Source organism: Charadrius vociferus, unplaced genomic scaffold (genome assembly GCF_000708025.1).
Source record: "Charadrius vociferus isolate BGI_N301 unplaced genomic scaffold, ASM70802v2 scaffold111, whole genome shotgun sequence".
Classification (NCBI taxonomy): Eukaryota; Metazoa; Chordata; class Aves; order Charadriiformes; family Charadriidae; genus Charadrius; species Charadrius vociferus.
In genome coordinates, this window is record NW_009647046.1 from 4,444,301 (window position 1) to 4,458,411 (window position 14,111).

At 37.3% G+C, this 14,111-nt stretch overlaps 1 protein-coding gene across 1 annotated transcript in view; it reads right to left on the bottom strand.

The window, feature by feature from the left end:
- The window catches only part of INO80 (INO80 complex subunit), a 58,436-nt gene that overhangs the window by 31,016 nt on the left and 13,309 nt on the right, over positions 1–14,111 (bottom strand). Inside the window, exons 13-23 of the mRNA XM_009895684.1 lie at positions 13,647–13,742; positions 10,941–11,000; positions 10,182–10,324; positions 9,017–9,101; positions 8,384–8,501; positions 7,298–7,383; positions 6,138–6,305; positions 5,566–5,699; positions 4,716–4,783; positions 3,959–4,052; positions 2,687–2,859 (exon numbers count right to left, since the gene is read on the bottom strand). Of these exons, the coding sequence (XP_009893986.1) occupies positions 2,687–2,859; positions 3,959–4,052; positions 4,716–4,783; positions 5,566–5,699; positions 6,138–6,305; positions 7,298–7,383; positions 8,384–8,501; positions 9,017–9,101; positions 10,182–10,324; positions 10,941–11,000; positions 13,647–13,742 (1,225 nt within the window). The remainder of the gene's footprint in view (positions 1–2,686; positions 2,860–3,958; positions 4,053–4,715; positions 4,784–5,565; positions 5,700–6,137; positions 6,306–7,297; positions 7,384–8,383; positions 8,502–9,016; positions 9,102–10,181; positions 10,325–10,940; positions 11,001–13,646; positions 13,743–14,111) is intronic.

A 14,111-nucleotide genomic window follows, 5' to 3' on the forward strand; every position in this document is an offset into this window, starting at 1 on the left:
TTTTTTTAACGATGACCGGAGTGAAAGACTGGAACATGCTGCCCAGAGAGGTGGCAGATGCCCCATCCCTGGAAACATTCAAGGTCAGGCTGAATGGGTAAACCCGATCCAGTTGAGAATGTCCCTGCTCATTGCACGGGGGTAGACTAGATGATAGAAGTCCCTTCCAAGCCAAACTATTCTAGGATTCTATGACTGCTACCGGCATCTTAAGCTCATTAACACTCCTGATTTTTTTAATAGGAAGAAATGTGGGAAAATAAAGGAGAGACAGGTTCATCTCAACAGATCAGATTTTATATTAATTTCAATCAATGGATACAAATTAATACACGTTGTGGAGGTGCTGAATAAGGGGAATGAAGAGACCTCACACTGCAAGGGATTTCTGTGCTTACATGAAGAAACTCCTACTATCTTTAGACAGATGTTACCTCAATTTCAGAAAGGTCTATTAAAAATAAATGGTTTTTTTTTTGTCTACTGCCTTATTTTCATAGTTTGTCTCATATCGGAAATGCTGATCTGAGCAGTTAAGAAAAGCCTTTCCAGATTTATACCATTTCCTTTTTCCTCTGTTTCTCCCCCCTCCTCACTCCCTACATGTTACTATCTTATGAAGCTCTAGAGGAAGCCTCAGGGAATTTTACATTGAAAGTTTCTCAAATTTGGGCTAAGATAAAAAAGTGTATTTGTTTTCACTCACGATGACGATGCGTGCTGCTAAAACACAGGCATGTAAAGAGCAGTTTGTTTTTCAAATCCCTCTTTGATTTTGACCTTTTCTGTTTTTCCCAGATGTTCTATATCTAAGCTGTGCAAACAAAATTCTGCAAACATAGCTTATTTTAAAGTTACTTTAACTGGTAATTTGTCTAACGTGCAGGTTAGAAAACTGTTCTAAAGAATCTGTCATAACTGTACGGCTAAATTTCCTTTAGATTTACTGGGCTTATCACAAATGTGCTGTATTGCACACACTGATGAACTTTGCTCCTCAGCTCGCTGTTTTCTATGTAAAAGGTACTAGTTACACCAGTCACTAGTTACGCACAGTCCCAGCGCTGGGATCCCCAGAGACACAAGTAATGACTTCCTGAAAGAACAGAAATTATTTGGAGAAACCAAATTATATGTTTAAGTCGTGCCAGGTTGTGGTACAGGTGGGTCTGCAGCCTAGCCAAATGCTTTACATTCTCCTGTTAATATTAAAACCTACATGTGCATGTTCCACATCTCATATTTACTACCTATAATGTTAAATTACTTTCTGTTCTTTAAGAAAATATAACAACTTTGATTTTAATATTTATACACACTAACCCATGGGCTATGTAAAAATCTAGATTGTATTTCTACATATGTAAAAATGCATGCTTCCTTCTGTAAGCGCATACAACTTTTGACACCATCTTCCACTCCTTCACTGTTAGGCTGCAACATTTATGACACCACTCAAGTTTTCCTTAACCATACCATCGAGAGGACAGAGCTACAGTATAGTTTCAGAGATAAGCATTACACAGTCAGTATACAGTTGAATGTAATCTTAAAATAACTAACTGAAAGCAAATCCATATAGCATAGACATTTTAGCAAGCCAGACATGGAAACACAGAATACTTGAACACCAGCACAGTCAGAGTTAACTGGCATACATCTCAGCTGGCTTGCTCTTTGTTTGATAACTAGGGGGACTCATTTTGTTGGCTTTGCTGTTAACGCTGCAAAACATGACACCAAGCCCAAGGTTGGTTTCCTACTGCTTCTGCGTCTTCGATTTCAACTTCCTCTACATGCTATTCTATTGAATTCTGGCTATCTCCTTTCCCCTTCCACACTCATGAACAGAAGCAATATTCCCTAGAGAAATTTGGCACGACCTCACTGTTTTAGAAAAGATTTTTGTACTGCATATCTGCTAACTGCCCTAAAATGCTTTCCTGACTCTATACTAGCACTTTTGTGAACTTATTTCCCAGTTAAATGAATCAATGGAGTTATAACCTAACTCAGGAAATCAACAGCAATTTAGTAACAAAAAGACAAAACCTTCACACACATCCCAGGCAAAAGATTAGAGAAAATGACCTTACATTACACAGTAAGATGAACACATTTAGAGTCTACCAGACAGGAGCAGAAGCAAATTTCAGAGTAGAAAGACACCATTGATAATACTTGTCCACCAACTCTGAAACACTGCTAGGCTGAAGTCTCTGCTTGCCCCAGTTGCTGCAACGATGCATTGAATTTGAGAAGAAAATAGTTGGTTTCAGTCAGAAAAAAAGAATCTTACATGTAGAAAAACATTACAAAACTCTTAAGTTTACATGTGGAATTCATCCCTGACAAAGCATGAATCTAGTTCTGTTACTCCAGTAATATTTTTAAGACTTCTAATTGAACTGATTTATTTTTTATAGCCAGTTTTGAACTGTATCACCACATGGGAGGAAGATAGTAGTCAAAATGTTTTTCTGTTCAGCACTCTGAACTTTATTAACGATATATCTAATAAAGCAGATAGTAAAGTCATCCTGTTTCCAAGTTTGCTTTTGTCTGTTCTATAAAGATAGAAAGGTGTTCATCATTTCTCACTCATGAGGATTTGCTACCATGATGTGGACATCACAGGAATTTTGCTTACCTGCAGCAAAGAGCAGCTGTGCATGTTAGGGAAAGAGCAAAGTGCAGCTGTGCAAGTTAGGGAAATACAGAGGGAAATTTACATCAAGCAAGAAATCCCTGTTCCTCAGACAATGTGACCCCTGCTGTTTCTCCCCTTCGGTCTCCATCCAGGAGCGCATGTGATGGAGCCTGTAGGATGCTTTCAGAGACAGGAAAAGAGCTAACCATCTGAAACAAAACACAGCAGATACATTTATTCACTGCTTTGTGAAAGAAAGGCTTGAGCACGTTTAGAACATGACTATTTGACACAAACGTTTTTTCATAATTTCAGGCTAACAGTGTCCTAACTTAAAGGAAACAATTTTTGCTAGACATCTTCCAATTCTATTACTCCTATTTTATTTTTTTTCTAAGGTGGCTTAACTGAATCTAAATGATTAAATCAGGTCAAGTTTTGAAGCACTTTGTTTAAAAGGGTCAAGGCTAACTTGGTTAGACACTACTACTTAAAATTTCACTCTGACTTCTCTGTAAATTGCTCCATATACAAATTATTCATAACAACCTGCATAATGAATGCAGAATTTATCATAAAGATCATTCAGATAGATCAAGAGAAATTTATACTATGTTACTGAAACACAGACAAGAAACAGTCATCCAAAATAACCGCAACAATCAAAGAATATTACACTTACAAAGCTCTAAGCAAAACACCCTTATTTATTAATAAAGACTTGCTTTTAATCTCAAATTTCTTACAGTCACTATCTAACTTCAGAGTACTGTCTGTTGCAGAGTACACTATAACTTAAACAGATCACCTCCATTTCCAAGATAATACAGTTCATGGTGCTAAAAATCCATTAGCCTAAGCCTACACCTTGGAATTCCATTCCATATTAAAAACAGGACATGCAGGAAGTAGACAATATGGCTCAGGGCTAAAGAACAACTATCACTGAACAAGCTTATTCCACGTGTTTTAGAACATATGCTCAAGTGCAACTGGTAAGCATTGCAACAAACCGGCCTTCAACGCCAGCAACCTACAGTGTGATCCAAAGCAAACTCTCCTGCTGCCCTTTGACTATCTTGTGTATTTACAGTGTCGAATCTTTGTAACAGAGATTTTCTTTTGACAGAGGCATAAAAATTGCCTTGCATAACTGTGCCCTATACCGGGAGGAAGACTCTAGGAGTTGCTATAATACTAGATAACGATAGGCAAGTGGTATTAGGAAGCATAGAAAACGCAGGTTTACAGAGAGATGCCTCTAATATCACCTTAATTACTAACAGAGAAAAAAAAAGTTGTCCTCACCTGGCTAAATGTCCCTGATTCATGAGGTTTGCCATTTCCGCTGGAGAGACATCAATAAACCGGAGGAAAGAAAAACAGCTTTCTTCATTGATGCCTACGTCACAGAAATACTGAAGTTAGGCCAGCACATTTCACAGACACTCATAGCTGAAAACAACGTCTCTTGCTTTTTTCTCCCAATGTTTTTCCCACCCCAGCAGCGGAGCAATCTAGTTAGCTCTTTTTAGTGAAAAAAATCAATCATCTATAATAACAAATTGTATTTGCCAATATAAGCAGCTTATGTGGGTTTTTTACTCATTGATTAGATCCTGGGTCACTTGCATCTCATCTACTTTTTACTTGAAAGAGAAGTTGGCAGTTTAACATACAACACAGAATGTGCTGAAATGAATCCAAGATTTCTCTGAATTCAATCTGTGAAAAATTCACATTAGACTAAAAAGGCAGCATTAATCCCTTGAAGCCAGTTAAAACAAGACAGGAGAATGGAACAAGAGACTGCAGTAGGATTAAGCAGTGACTAAATAACAAGTTGTCCATAGATTATTCTTCCAGCTGCTTCCATCCTTTCCTCATTGAGCAGATGAAACATACGTACAAGTACCAACGCTAACAGATATCTAACAAGTTCTAATCAGACAATCTCTGAGGACTAACTGATGTGGCCTCTCAGTCCTTCCCTGGTGAATAAGACATATTACAACACAACATGCAAGCGTGCAACCCAATTTGTTTCCCAGGACTGTAAACCTACCCTTCCTATGAAAGAGAGACTGCTGGATGTGGTCTGGTGCAAATGGCGAAAGTAAAACCCGTAACCACCTGAAAATGAAAGCAACAAAACCAAACAAAATCACTAAGGTGTTAACACATACAGTGTTCAATCACACAATCAGCAGAAAATGCAAGAGTAACCATTCAGTTCTTCATTGTTGGTATTTCAGCACTCTGAATATCTGGACTTGCATGGAAGCATCAGCAGTCCACACGCACTACTGTTAATTTGACACTGAGACAAACCATTGTTCTGGAATTGCATTTTATGCTGTAGAACAGTTAGTCTCTTCTTCAAATATGGCTTTCTCATCTCTGCCCTGAGCATTTCTCATAACTGAATGCAAACAAAATTAATCAAGAATTGCCACAGTTGGAGAAAACAGCAAACAGCACTCGGGCAGCTTCTATTAATCCAAGGTAAGCATTAAAAGCTGTCAAGGCACTAGTAGCTGCTCACAATATACCATGTCACAGATACCGATAGCTTTCTTAAACATGAAAACTCACTGAAGGGAAACCATTTTTTTTTTTAAGAATTCTTTTAAAGCTTAATTCTATTACACATCATCAGCAACAATTCTAAATTCCGTTTCCTGACTTTCTTATTCCATCAAAGGGGTATTTGATGATCAGGATTCCACCAAGAAAAAGCATCAGATATCAGATGCTTAACAGCTGAATGAACGAAAGAAAACTAGGAATGCATCGCTTGGCCAATGTCATTTAAGTACATCAGGTAAGAGAGTTATTAGCACTTACAAAGCTAAAATAAGGCTAAGTAATAATACTAAATATGCTAAGTTGGAAAGGAAGTGGAGTAGGCTTGCCTGTCCCGCGAGTGGTTAAAGACCCTGATCTGTCCATGACGGTAGATGAACTTTGAAATCTGGTATGGCTTTAGGGAGATGTGAAATGGAGACCAAGTTTCTTGTCGCTCAAACAGCTCTGGGTGATTGCACACCTGTAAAAAGAGGACATGTCAAACACTGGGGGGAATTAATTTACTCTGATGTAGCATTTACATCCCAAATCAACTACGGCTATTGATCACTGAAACTTTAGTATTGACTAGCATGTCACAGCGTTTTTAATATATCTACTCAAATTTAAATATCGTGTCGTATCTTTTCCTATTCACATAACAGCTATTGCCTCTTCTTCCCAAGTGAATGATGTCCTTCAACAACCAATTTGGAAACAAATCAGTTAGCAGATGCATGCACCATTTAACTAAAGCTCTTCTACTCTAATATCATGCTACACTGCATCAGAAACACATCTGAACTGCACACAAATTTGTTTGCCTATGCCACGAGTTTTTTTATATGGTGTTTTCCAGAAGACATATTTTAGTTCTGTGAATATCCTTTTAAAAAAATATTATTAAATAAAGCCTTACCTTCCTGAACTGCATGACTAGATTCATGAGACTACTAGTGGTGGTCTGTGCTTGCTGAGTAGTGCCCATTGAGGACTGCAGGAGGTCATCAATAGAGATTTTGTTTTTCAGAGCTTGATATAACAGCTTCTGTCGACTTGTCTGCTGGCAGTACATAAGAATTTCAATCTGCAAAATAGTAATGAAGATTTAGCCTTTTGGAGGATGACCACATCAGTACACGCAAAGCAGAGAGAAACTTATCTTACAGAGAATGTAACTTTCTCAAAAAATACATATATATAGGCAGTCACATTCATATCTGTATTTCAGGATCCAACCTGGGAAGGATTTAACCGACAGGTGTGTTTTGGAAGGCTTAGTTAATGATGTAGGAGACAGACCTTGAAAAGTATGTGAGTGCAACTAAGTTAACAGGTAGATTATTAAGAAGCTCTTAAAACATCACATCTACAGCTGATCAGCTTAAAATCTGACCTCAATTCTACTATCCTACTGTTAAAATGCTACCCACTTAGAGCTGTCTTAAACAGGTGTCAGGAGCCCATGATAACGACAGGCGCATCACAAAACAACAGTGTCTGTGGGAAGTTCTAGTTTTGAAATTAATAAGCGCATCAGAACAAAGTAGATGTCTCTCAGCCAGCGGTCCCAAAACCCGGGGACATGTTGACCACCAGATTATCCAGTATTGCTAACATCCACATGAAATTAATACACTAACAAGAGAGAAGAGTATGATGTTACCACTATGCGTTTCTCGCTCTTTACAAGCAATTAAAAAGAATCCTAAATCCATGCCAAATCCTTCACAAAGGCAATTGGAGATGTTTATCACCCAATCATTGTTGTATCAATCTCCTTCACTTCGATTAGTGATATTTCTGTCATCTTAATCAGGCTTAAAGATTTTTTTTATTTGTTAACTGTTAACAAAATGTTTTCCCTAGAAGAAAAGTTTAGTAATTCGGGGTTCTTCAGCTACATTCACATCTATTGAGATTGCTGGGACACAGTGCCAGAAACTGAAGGTCCATGAAAGGTCTACAATCAAATTTCAGGTATGAAGGCTGACAAATGAGTTTGCAAAAACCAGATTAGAGAATAGAGCTATGAAAAGAAAGTTGAAATACTCACTCCAGATAAGTACTTTTTCTCACCTTATCTGACAGCTCATTTTCCACATCCTTCTTTATCCTTCTCAACATGAAAGGCTTCAGAATCATGTGCAAACGGGATAGCTGGTCTGAAATAGAGTGAATGGGGAAGAAGGAACAATTACTTCACCAAAGAACAAAACTATATGGTGTTCTACTACAAATTAAGTTCCTTACTGCTCAGCCATTTCCCCCCACGACAGTACTTACAGCACAGAACTGGCATTTCTCTATTTTTTTTCCCAAATGAGTGCCGAGCTACACTGTTTAACTTACGAATCTAAAGATCTGCTTCAAAGAATGAATTTCTAAAGCATTTTTCATGTTCTATATTCCTCTGAACTCAACAATATTGGCTTAAATTTATCACTCTGTTAGTGAAGAAGAAAATTACAGATGAGGCATTGCTAATTCATGAAAAGAGAGCATTACAGTTTTAAGTCTTGCCTCCTGAAATTACAGCATCAGAAAAACAGGGCATACTGCATTGACAGACAACTGCAGTCTTTACTATAACCTGTTAAAACAAAGTTCTGGATATTTCACAACTCTTAAAGCTTTTATATTTGTGACAACTTCCAACTGTGCTGTGCTCTACTCCAATTACAAATCAGCTATTTTACCTTGCTAGATTTTTCTACATAATTATCCCCTAAAATTTACTGTGAGGATTTAATTTTTTTTAAAAGAATTATTACGCTTTTCTTCTGAAGCTCAAAAGGTGTTTAGTGCTTTGTGACATAATTTTTACGTCTAGAGTTTGCAACACGCTCAGGACATCTCCAAGATTACGTGCTCTACAGAAACTTAAAAATATTTTAAATATTTGTTCTCCTGCGTTTGGGAAGGAGAAAGACTAGAGACAAGAAGGAAATCAACATTTTCAATACATGTTTTTCTATTCATTACACATGGTATAATGAAATAAACTATGGACAACAATCCATAACATTCCAATCCCATTATGCATCCTCTGCTTTAGATAACATTTATCATACAAAAAATGTGAGATAAAGTTTATCCATTCATAGTTGGAAAAGGCAACAGATTTTTAAGACAGAAATTACTGCAGTTACACACTGCACTCACTCTCATCAATGGCGGATTTGTTCTCTGCATGACTCTCTATGTCCTTAGAAAACCACTCATTGAACTCTTCATGGGAATCAAACAGCGTTGGCATAATAAAATGCAGCAGGGCCCACAGCTAAAAAGAGAGGAGAAAACAGTACATCAGCAGAAGTCACCCTACTGTGGGCAAGGTAATGGGGGATCCCAAACCCTTGCAGCTCTTTATGAGCAAAATCACTTTACTAGATCATGAGACATGGCAAAATCAAACAAAAAACGAGTTGCATCATCTTCCCGCCCTCCCCCCGACAAACGCCAGATGTATCAACTTAACAAAACACCATTAGAAAGCAGGAAGAAACATAGCACAATGATTTCAGTCAACAGAAGGAAAAGCCACAAGAATTAGATTTCATCCTGTAATCTAGGTATTATTAACCATCAGGTATCTTCAGTTTTATTTTTATTTGAATGCACGGCACATTTCCAAATTTTCCTCTCCCAGAGCTGATTCCGTATTTGTTTCCCAGTGGTCTACTACAAGCATGATGCCACAACCACACAAATACAACACGTTTCTCAACTGTGCACACATATTTAGTACATATTCTTGTTGTAAAGAAAAGTCCACTCTTGTGAGCTCCCAAATACCTCAGCCATCGTGTTCTGGATTGGAGTCCCAGTCAACAACAATCTATTTCGACACTGGAACTGTAGTAGGATCTTCCAACGAACACTGACAAATAAAATTAAGAAAAATCATTAAACCTGTTTTTTGTAGAAGGATATGAAACATAAGGTATTTTAAGACCAATTGCTTCCAGTGACCTTCCCAAATGATTTCTGGAGGTCACTGGGTGAAACTATCACAGCTACTCCCCAGTCTTTCAAAAGACAATTACAGGAAGAAGTAGCCTTTTTCAAATTACAAAGAAACGTGCATAATTTATTTTATTTTTCTAAGTATCCTTTTACTTATTTTTTAATACAAATGCTTGGATACTAATAAAATCTCATGACCGGAATAATTAACTTCCCCAAAGAAACAGTCATTATGAATCACAATGTCATGGATTTTTCAGACTTTACAACACTAACTGTATGGGCCGCTGTGGCAGAAGTGCTGAGCTATACATGACAATCCTCTTAAGAGGGGCAGTTTCCAAAGAATGCTGAAGAGACAGACTTCGGTCAGAATGAGCCTGCATCTAAAGCAGTCTTTAACCTAAAGCATACAGTGGCAACTTGGGCAAAGGTTATGGGAAAGCAATTACAGAAGTAAAGACGGACAAATCTATTACTTGAAAACAATCAGAAAACTTTCTGGCACAGAGCCTTATGACAAAAGATTGGGCTTTATTGCAGCCAACAGTATTCACAGGGTTCTGACCTTCATTTGTGTCTGGAAGCGCCACCGAAGAAGGAATCAAAATAATGCATTTAATGGAGCCAATATAAGCAACACACACTAAAGACTACCGGCTGTTCACTGGGTAGAATTCTATCAGTAGTCAGGAAAAGAGGTGAACAGCATTTCACACTGTTTTGTTTAACTGTCCTGTACTGCATCTAAGTTTCTGCTCCACAATTACTTTTTAATTGCTTTTTACATATTTGGAGAAGGAAAATCTAAATGCAAAAAACTACTGAATCAATCCCGCACTGCAGATTTATACAGATACTTAGGTTAGACACTTAAAGGGTCTTATGTGTGTCAATTTTAACTTCTATCAATTTGTATAAACTTGATGTTTTCTCGATATTCCTTCAAGAGGTTGATACAGAGGGAAGATTTTGTTTCTAGTTAATTTGTTACCTGGAGCTACTCTTGAGTGCTTGCGCTTCATCCAGCACCATATACTGCCACTTCACTCGCTGGAAATACTTCACATCCTGTACCACTAGCTGATAACTGGTAATCACCACGTGGAAAGGAGCATCCTGAGTATACAATGTCTTCTATAACCAAAAAATAAGACAAAAATGTCCACATAATGTAAATACATTGTGAAGAGTTCACTTGTGTATACTGTAATTTCAGACTTCTGTTTCATAATCTTTTCTCATTATTACTGCATTTTTCCCCAGCTGATATTTTTTTAATTAATTACAGCACTATTATTCAACTGGTGGATCTGTATTTCAGCCCATTAGTCCCTGAACAATTTCAGATGCTTTTTAATGTGCCAGACAAGACCCAGGCACTGAACCCTATAAAATGCTGCTGTTAAATCGGGACCAATCTGACAGGCCTGTGGGGATGCTAGACTTGGGTATCCTGAGTTAGGTTACCCAAATAGATTAAACAATCCTGGACACCGAAACTTTCTGCTTTATTTACAGAGCTCTACTTTCTTCAACTGAACTCCATATAGCCTTCTGTACTGTATTGCTCTCATGAGAGCATGAGAGAAGCCTTCTACCTCATTATCTTAATGAAAATGCTACTACATGGATGAAGAAACAGAACTCTGTATCTATACATCATTTAGCTTGGTGGGGTGTAGCAACAGTTTCTGGTTTACCCTTCACAAATAACAAAAATAGTTGAAGCACATGGGCATGTTGGTATTACCTGACTCCAGAACTTCCTGATCACCTTTCTATCATGGGGATTTCCCCAGTAAGGTAGCACCTGGAACAGTGAAAAATAGAAAGACATTATTTTCAAATAAAGACATACCTGCTCTATAATTTTATACTATGTATTCTACAAAATGAGAAAGACGGACCTCTTTTCTCCAAAACAACAAAAAGGCAAATTATCATTCTTAACAGAGAAAAATCAGAAAGCACTTAAAAATACTTAGAAACTGAGCATTCCAGGCAAAGGTATCAAGCAACTATGCCTAGTACAAAGACTAGACCAAGCTACGGTGAGAATCTCAAAATGCCCGTGTTATGCGTATTGTTATGCGTTCTACTCAAGTTTTTCTAAAAATTAAAAATGATACTTTGCTTATGGCAGAAGGAGGTCTGCCCTCAACTGCTATAATTAACCCTACAGGACCAGTGAGCTTCTTTTCCTGTTTAACGCTCCTGGTTGTCTTGTTGGCTTTGTATTTCAGAACTGTCCCCCAAAATCTGAGATAAAGCTGAAACATCTGGCCTGGACATATTTAATAAAAAAATTTTAAAAATTAAGCACTACTGCCAGAGAAATCTGTTAATTCATTTATAGCTCAGAATTTCATGGGTCCTATTAGAACAAATCTTTGCAGTGCACTGAAACCGGAGTTACTGATTGACATTATTGTACTGCCATCTTCTGTCTGATGAAAGGACTACACTCAACTAAGACAGTGAGGAATGCTGGTTTCTGAGGTTGCACAAGGTCTTAAACATCTTGATCCTTCAACTGACAAGCTCCAAATTTCAAAGTGCCTTTAGTTGAATATTCTTCCAACTGTTCTGAAATACGGATGCTAGTAAAAGCCCATCAGACCAACAAAAAAAGTGATTAGCCTTTTAGTTTACATACTGTGCCATGGACCTGAAGAAATGAATTCACTGTGATTTATTTACTACAAGCATAATTGACTACACACTTCTGTATGACTAGAAGCACTTGTGTACGATTAGAAGCAGGAACAAAACTGATTGAAAAAGACTGATCAAAGTTGTAGACACGTAACGATCATAAGTTTAGAAAACTTCTTTTTAAAAAAATGTTCTGTTTCATGGATGAGGTAAACATTATTATGCAATAAACTCAAAGAACAGCTATATAATGACAGAAACAGATACTTTTTTTTAATCAAAAAAGGAAAAATTGTCTTTTCATAAGCATCCTGACTGCATTTTTGAAACGTTTTCTGTACTTCATTCACAAGGAGGAGAAAGCACAAGCAGTTGCTCCCATATTCTAAACAATGAATTGATTAAAGGAAATGAGAGAGGAAGCAGGTAGGCCAACTGCTCTAATGTTTTCTACTCCAGGGTTTTTAATCAGAGACCCTATTGTTACGGGCTATGCAAATACATAAACGGATTTTTTTTAGGTTGTTTTTCTCTAAACTAACTCCTCACTAACTTCAGCATTTCTAATTCTTCATCAGTTTCTTTGAAGTCTCAGTAATCCCAATTTATTCCACAATACAAGCCACTCGAATCATCCAGTACCGAACTGTGTTCCAGCACTTCTCTTCATACAAATACCTCAAACTATAAACCACCATAACCAACATACGGTCTTATCAGGGATCTGCATAGCAAGCTATTTGGTAAAATGCAAGTCCTTTCATACTGCCCTACCCCAGATGAAGAAATCAAATACTACTTATAGTAATACTTCCAAGTCTTTTCCTCCACCTTTCTAAGTATCCAAGAGTTTCAAACAATTCGCCTGGATGTTACTAGTATACTGGTTACTTATAACTAGGTGTCTTTTACTGTTCTTTTATGTCCTCTGTAAAATAGAAAATCAGATGTTTAAAAAAAACTGAACAAGACCTCTTCCTATCAAAGGATACTACATAACAACTAAAATATTTAAACTATAATCTATTCTTCTTTGCAGATGTAACTGCAAGCTTCTGACATCTTTGTCTATCTTTAATTCTAAAATTTCAGCACTGTTTCAGCAGTACACATTCTTTTCAAATCTGCCTTTGCAACACTCCAATCTTTTCCACTGGGGAACATGTAAGCAGCTTGTTTTTCAGTAACTGATCGTTCCTTGCTTTCTACCTTACTACGTTTTCACATTCACAATATACCTGAAGAACTCCATTTATTTTCTTCTAATCTTTTTGTTCTTAACTATTTGTGCCTCACTTCTTTTTCTTGATTACTGGTTACATGGCTATTGTTCTTCTCTTTTTCCATAGTAACAACTGCATTCTCTCTCCCTCTAATCTGTTTAGAGTTCAGTTTTGTTCACAAACAGTGTTTATCTTACCCGAACTGATATGAATGACTGAAAACACTGCTCTAACCCTAACAGTACATAAGATTGAAATATTATTCTTGTATCTGCTACCAGGCCCACACATTAGAACTGAACATCCATTCCCTGCTGCACTTCAATTCCTCACTGAGGAGGTGTCCTTCAAGCTGTTGCAAAAGGAAAATTATGTGATTCAAGTATGAACATTTTTAAACACTAGATAATTGAATGCTCCAGAAAAAACAGGATGACAGAAAAAAATATCAGAATCAGGCCCATTACAGAGTTTCAAATTGCAAGGTAATTAGGCATACAGATGTGGCAAAGAACCCAGGAGAACACAACAGTTGCTTTTCAGAAAACAGAAATAACTTTCTTTCACATGCTTATTACCTTAAATTTAGGTACAAATCTGGCGAACTCCTGGTGCCAGTTGTTAAGAGTAGAGGCAGGTGAAATTATTAAAAAAGGTCCCCAGATGTTCTCTCTCTGGAATTTACACATAAAAAAAAAAAACCACAGAAATTAATTGGGGTGAAGGGACACAAAGACAGTTTGATACAGCTTTACAACTACTACATGACAGTGGCTACATAAGAGAGGAAACTATATGCAACAGAACAAAGCTTCCAGCACAGCAGGGTGATACAGAATTAAACAGAGCAGATCTAATGTTTAACTAAGACTTATTTCATAACAGCAAACCAGAACAACCACCACCGTTGCAATCTGGCTCGCTCCTTTGTTTCTGAAAGTTGCCGCCCTCACATTACTAGCAGCCCCTGTCATTTTGGGTAGGAAAAGAACTTCAGGTGGCACTGGCAAGCTTTGCTCCACATCATATTAGAATGCCCTCTG